Source organism: Sinocyclocheilus rhinocerous, unplaced genomic scaffold (assembly GCF_001515625.1).
Source record: "Sinocyclocheilus rhinocerous isolate Xijiao unplaced genomic scaffold, SAMN03320098_v1.1 scaffold75, whole genome shotgun sequence".
Taxonomy (NCBI): Eukaryota; Metazoa; Chordata; class Actinopteri; order Cypriniformes; family Cyprinidae; genus Sinocyclocheilus; species Sinocyclocheilus rhinocerous.
In genome coordinates, this window is record NW_015632455.1 from 875916 (window position 1) to 882431 (window position 6516).

The 6516-nt window shown below is 40.7% G+C and overlaps 1 protein-coding gene and 1 long non-coding RNA gene across 3 annotated transcripts; both read right to left on the minus strand.

Annotated features, from left to right (window-relative positions):
• Positions 1–6: 6 nt before the first annotated feature.
• Positions 7–3240, minus strand: LOC107742299 (RNA-binding protein 4.1-like). Of its 2 annotated transcripts, none has more exons than XM_016555217.1 (4): positions 3161–3240; positions 2114–2543; positions 565–1328; positions 7–372 (listed from the first exon to the last, which is right to left on the minus strand). In XM_016555217.1, the coding sequence occupies exons 2-3, from the start codon at positions 2523–2525 to the stop codon at positions 583–585; spliced, it is 1158 nt and encodes a 385-aa protein (XP_016410703.1). In that variant the 5' UTR covers positions 2526–2543; positions 3161–3240; the 3' UTR covers positions 7–372; positions 565–582. The 2 variants fall into 2 exon arrangements, with proteins under 2 accessions (XP_016410703.1, XP_016410704.1); XM_016555218.1 differs by lacking the exon at positions 3161–3240 and adding an exon at positions 2736–3154.
• Positions 3241–5374: 2134 nt separating this feature from the next.
• LOC107742301 (uncharacterized) lies at positions 5375–6509 on the minus strand. The gene is made up of 2 exons (XR_001640298.1): positions 6426–6509; positions 5375–6082 (listed from the first exon to the last, which is right to left on the minus strand). It is a non-coding gene; the product is annotated as an uncharacterized LOC107742301 (long non-coding RNA).
• Between the last annotated feature and the right edge of the window lie 7 nt (positions 6510–6516).

The window sequence follows — 6516 nt, forward strand, 5'->3', positions numbered from 1 at the left end:
AATAATAGTGGATCACAACTTGACTGGGGGAAATTAAGAGACGAAAGTACAATTTAAAATCTCACAAAGTGTCTGTTTAATTGCAGTTAATAGTTAAAATTACGCTGACATTAGACACCCCACCTTACCTCTGGATGTAAGCGAAAAGCAAAGCAAAAACCAAAATCACTTCTTGCAATCATACACAGATGTCTCCATTGGAAAGGGAAATTAAACAGCAGTTTGTGCATTATGGGTAAAACATTAACACGCAGATCTAATAAGCATTGTGATCAATGTGCCTATCCAATCCTGCATCTTTGAAATCCGATGGAGCGTCTGATTGAGGCAAAGTCATATAGGTGGAGGGGAAGTCTCTTCACTTGACAACACCTAAAATAAAAAAAAAAAGGAACAAATTTGTGAGATGAAACATTCGATAGGCATTACTTTCTGACTTTTGTACTTTTTAACCCGAGCAAAGCGGCTCCGCTTACTACTGTACTCGAAACGGCTTGCGCTTTAGAACAGATCACGCTGACATCTCATCTGAGTCATCAAAGTTAACGACCCGCTATCGCTCACCTTAGCATGTGTGTGGGCTTAGTATGCGTATCGAACCCGCTCGGTGTAGTTCTCTCTGGCCCGCGGCACGGCGTAAGTCGATGAGCTCCTTGAGACCGGGGAAAGTCGCGAGCGCTCGTACGAGTATCCTTCCGAACCGGCGCCCACACGTCTGATTGGGCTACGGTCCCGCGAGAAGTACGCCGATGCCGTGGGAGGCGGAGGCGCCAGAGGGCGTCGCTCATAGGGATCGAGGCTGGGAGGAGCCAACCGCATCCTTGAGAGAGAGGAAGAAGAGGGAGGGGGGGGAGGAGGAGGAGGGGGAATAGAGAGAGGCCTGCTATTCTCGAAGAAGCTAGAGCCAGCCGGACGAGCCCGATACTTCTCATAATAGTCAATGCTTCCGTAGCGTTCTCGCTCATATGCGGATGACCTCTCGGGATAGGCGCTCGGCGGCCTGCTTGGGTACCGTTCTCGAGCATCCACGCTGTACTCGCCGTAGCTGGGACGCCGGCTCATGGGTGGGGGAGGGGGGAGCGGCCCTGCTGGGTAACCTCTACTAGGAAGACCTCCAGGGCCGCCCATGCCGTAACTCGGGGCGCTCCTTGGGGGGCCTCTACCGCCGGGGAATCCCCCCATGCCTCCGCCATAGCTTCCATTTTGGCCACGTCCGCAATCTTTGGACCAATGGCCTGGTTCTCCGCAGACGTAACAGCCAGTTTGGTCTCCCATGCCGGGCGCTGTACGGAGGCGACTTGTGGACAGTTGTACTTTGATCAGCTTGCCTTGTGGGAGGAAGAGAACACACGCAAGACAATGTAAAACTTTCTTCCGCTCACGTAAACCGTCATTTTAAAAGAGAATTATTGTATCACGATAGTTACAGAGCACTTAAAGGGTCAGGTTGCCCAAAAATTTAAATTCTGCCATTGTTTACTTGCCGTCATGTCGATCCAAACCCATAAAACTTTTGTTCATCTTCGAAACACAAATTAGGATATTTTAAAGAAACTTCTCAGATTTTTGTTCCTCCACTGAAAGCCTGTTAACCATATTAAATGTGCTCTATGTATGTGTGCTTACAATGTTTATCATTAACTTTTTGAATCAGCAAAGTTTTGGTTACATGAACTTTCAATGGAGGAGCAGAAATCTCCATTTATATATAAGAAATATATATAAATAAAACCTTGCTACGTGTGCTGCGTCAGGCTAACAGAGAATGGTCATACCACTTGCATATCATTGCTCTTTTGTTTGATTGCTTCTATTGTCATCACTTGTAAGTCGATTTGGATATGACTAATGACATGTAAATGTAAAATTGAATTTGTGTTTCCAAGATAAACGAAAATCTTGTGAGTTTTGGAACAACATGAAAGTGAACAGAGATTTTTGGATGAACTCTCCTTTAAATATTAATATATCTGTCTACTGCCAATTATCTAGAAAATGAATTCTCTTTAGCAATTACAAAGAACTGAAAAAGGAGTAGAACATTCTTCCCATTCTAAAAAAAAATGCAACCCTGGGTAACCATGGATTTCGTCGTTTCGAGGTTAATGTTCACCTTGGAAGGTCGTGTTATCCAGCCCACTGATGACCTCCATGGCATCCTCCATTCGCTCCATGTGAACAAAGGCATAGTCCTTCACTATGTCACACTCAACCACAGGGCCATACTCCTCAAACTTGGCCCGGAGCTCCTGATTGGTGCAGCCACTGCTTATGTTGTTCACATGCAGTTTGGTGGAGCCCCTGGGCTTCCCCTTGCTCATCTCCACATTTATGGCTTGACCGTTCATCTCGTGATGGTGGAGTTTGCGGATAGCCTCTTCGGCCTCCTGCTTACCTTCCATGTGCACAAAGCCATAATTTTTCAGGACGTCACACTCTTTTACTTTGCCATATTCAGAAAAAAGAGAGCGCAGATCTTCCGCGGTCGTGCTTGAGGATAGGTTGCCAACAAAGATCTTAACCATCTTTATTGTCGTTTTTTCCTGGACAGAGGGAGCATAGTTGCGAAATGCACGTTATATCAACAGATGATTGATTCCTACATTACTGCTGTGTTGGCTTACAAAACCATAGACATCTTAATCCTATCAGAGGTTTTAGTTTCGATTTTGTGGCTTCTGGCCAGAATGATTTACGCACAACTCAGCATTAAATATGCTGTGTGTGACACTCACGGATCGGATGAAAGTGCGTTGAGTGCGTAAAGTAGATGACCAGGTTCAGTTCTTGGACTTTATGGCGCAGATGAATTATCTCGCGTTGCTAGGCCACGTATCCGCGTGACCACCACACCCAACGTATTAATTCCCTTAAGTTTTATTGGTCATCATTCAAGTGTGTTTTAATGCCCGATACACGATTAAGTACGACCGATGAGCGTCGGTGGAGTTTTCAGAGCTGTAGGCCAATGGATTCGACTGTGTAATGCTAAGCTAAGTTAGCACGACTACATAAAGTTACCCAAGCTAAACGTCGCCTTATTAAGAAACATGCTATTATATTACAGTACTACGCCAGACTGCATTACCTTAATGTAAAATCTAAACAGTAGCTCTCATATAAAGTAATCAAGAGTTATGCAGGAACAGCATTGCCTTACCGTAGCGAGCACGTAATATCACTGGCTGCGAAGATGAATGAAGCCTAAAATGGAGTCGCCCGCCGTCACCGACAGCACTTCCTGTCCACGAATAAACAAAAAACCCAACACGCTTTTACCAGAGTATAGGGTTTTTACTGGCCATTTAGACAGTGTTTAAATCATTAGCATATTTCAAATAAGATAAAAATGAACGCCCAATCATTATTGAGGCACAAATGTAACTAAATACTGTAATTAATTATTTACAACTAATTACGTACTGTGATGGATTACTAGTAACAGTACAACGTACATAACGAAACATTCAATTAGCTTTAATCTTTTTGCCTTTTTATTAAAACAAAACACAATCTATGGATATTGCTGTTAGGAAAATTTTACATTCATCAGACCAAACGGAATAACGCAAAACATAATTTTGCTCCTTTTCAAACACCCTTTAAAGTTTACTTAACTGTTTTTTTTTTTTTTCAAACCAAAAAGCCCGAAGAATGAAATTTCTGTTAAATGATTTTAACTTGTCTGTGATACCCTTTAAAGGGGTCATATGATGCGATTTCAAGTTTTCCTTTCTCTTTGGAGTGTTACAAGCTGATTGTGCATAGATAAGATCCCTGAAGTTGCAAAGACTAAAGTCTCAAAACCAAAGAGATATTCTTTATCAAAGTTAAGACTCTGCCACGCCCCCCTAAAACGGCTCGTTCTAACACGCCCCCACATATCTACCTCACTATGTGGAAATATTACCATAATGCCACCCAAATGTGCACGCAAAGAAAGAAGGCATGGTTTCAGTAACAGCAGTTAGTGTTGAAGCAACATGTCAGGGAGACTTTGTTTTTTCAATTTATTAAGTTATTGCTGTTTCTGTTGGTCCTCACAAAATGGAAAAATTGAGAAAATGTTAAATTTTGAAAGTTCAAACAAGAAAAAAAAAAGAAGGACAATTTGTATGTAAGGCCAGGAGTGATCCAGTAGGTGTTAAAATAGCTTAGTTGCTTTAAATGTAAAGTCACCATTTCAAATACTTTCACATGTTCTAACACATTTGGCAGTTTAGCCCTATATTATAAAGATTAAGCAATGTAAATGCGTTTTAAGATATATTTTTATAATATATATATATTAAAAACATACACATATAAACTTTGTAAATATATACACACATATTAGTGTTAAACTTTTACATGTATACATACATTGTATACATGCATACATACACACTTATACCTTAATACACAACTGCCATATTCTTAAAAAATAACCACCAACACGTAGTTTGGGCAGGGGGGAAAATGTTTTATTGGTTTATTGAAAGTGCATTCACCTTAAATGGAAAATAAATAAAACTTTATGTTGAGATCATTGCCAAAAGAGGCACATGCATTTGGTGTCCCACAAATAAATGAACGAACAGCCATAACTACACATTTTATTGTAAAATAAATACAGAACTAAGAGAAAGGGGGAAATGCATAAGTTAACCTAAAACTTACCCTCAGGCATGAGTTCATCCTAAAGTATATCATCACTTGCATGAGGAAAACATATGGACCCAAATACATTTCACTGAGACACATATACAGTCGGTGTACTAAAGCTATACCTTGAAACAATTAAGTAGTGAAAGGCATGCTGAGTGGTAAAGAAACTAAATGCAACAAGTGACTTACCTGGCATAATCAAACTTAAAAAGGACCACTGATTGTTTAAGAAAACATTGGGAAGTCGATCCACTTAATGAATCAAAATGATAGGATTATTTGGACAGACCAGGAATATTGAGACGCCAATGGTTTAGAGCAGGGGTAGGCAAGTTCGGTCCTAGAGAGCCGCAGTCCTGCAGAGTTCAGCTTCAACCCTGAAAAGAAAAGAAAAACTCACCTGCCTATAGCCTTAGTAATCCTGAAGACATTGATTAGCTTGTTCAGGTGTGTTTGATTAGGGTTGGAGCTGAACTCTGCAGGACTGCGGCTCTCTAGGACCGAACTTGCCTACCCCTGGTTTAGAGCAAAAGAATAGCCTTGAAGACGAAGTGATGGTATAATCGCTTTCATTTCGCCGCAGAAGCAGTTCCATTCTCCGTGATACTCAAACTAGGAAGCATGATGTTATGGGTTTTAATTCGAATACATGTCTAGTATAGTTACTTTTATGCCTATTTAGGCATGTTGAGTTTAAAAGGTTAGCAAGAAAAGCAAAATGACGGACCAAGTTCCAGTCTTTTTATTAAAACTGTTAAGTGTTCCTATGAAAGAAAATGATACAAAGTCCTTTAACTTCGATACTCTGCAACTAAAATCCACACTACAGCACAATTTCAATAAAGCCAGTAGACGGAAAGGTTTTATTGCTGTGGAGAATGTATTTTTACTTGCATGCCGCACTTTAACAAATAGCTTAGAGGGAAAAAAAAAAAAAAAAAAGAGCGAGAAAAAAAAAATGAATTACACAAATGAATTTTTGGTTCAAAATCAAAGTTATGGAATAGTGCTCGTTACAGTAGTTTAATAACAAACGATAAGCTCATTCCAGATTTTAAAGGTAAAAATGTACAGTGAGATACATTGAAGTGTTCTTTGAAAGAAGAATTTTTAATATGCGTTCCTTTCATAGTCTTTACCAAACCACCAAGTTAACCTAATTGACGTGCTCTGGCTTAGTGCCTCTCTCACCTATCAAATGTTAAACAATAAAAACAAGGCAAAAAAATAAAATAAAATAAAGCAGAGTTGACAATTTAGCATGAGGACGATTTTATGCGTGTAAAAGCGGTAGTTTTATAGAATGTGCAGTCTGCAACAGAACTCTTCCACTATGGTGCGCAGGCGAACGAAACGCGCTCTGGCAGACAAAGACGTATCGCGGCACGTGCACCTGGAGACGACGACGACGACGATCTTGTTGAATAATTTACACCTGGAAAGAGAGCAAACCACATGAGTCAAACGGCTGCAGTGCCATCTGGGATTACTGAATCGACAAGCTAAGTTAAAATAAAGATTTGTATGAAGTCTGTTTGATTTATGCGAAGTGAATTTAATTTACCAGCAGAATTTACCATCTAAACACTTCGATATGAAGTTTAGCGTTCATCGAGCAGTGCTATTTAAAAGACCATAAGGCCATTAAAAATTTACGCCAAGGCACTTTGATACAAAGTTTACGTTACTGCTACTTGCGCATCAATTACACACGCAGAGCAGCGTATGTATGTACATTCTGGGTTCTATATTATTTGGCTTGCGGGACCTATTCTCACCTTGGATTACAAAAGCGCAGTGGTGCACTTTAATACGAGTAGCGCGCAGGTGGTGGAGGCGGCGCCGCCCTGTCCGCATAGGGGTCTCTGG

Coding starts and splice junctions, on each gene's coding strand:
- LOC107742299 (XM_016555217.1), bottom strand. CDS start 2,525: ATGGTTAAGATCTTTGTTGGCAACCTATCCTCAAGCACGACCGCGGAA. Junction 1,329..2,113: donor GGATAACACGACCTTCCAAG/GTGAACATTAAC, acceptor TCCTCCCACAAG/GCAAGCTGATCAAAGTACAA.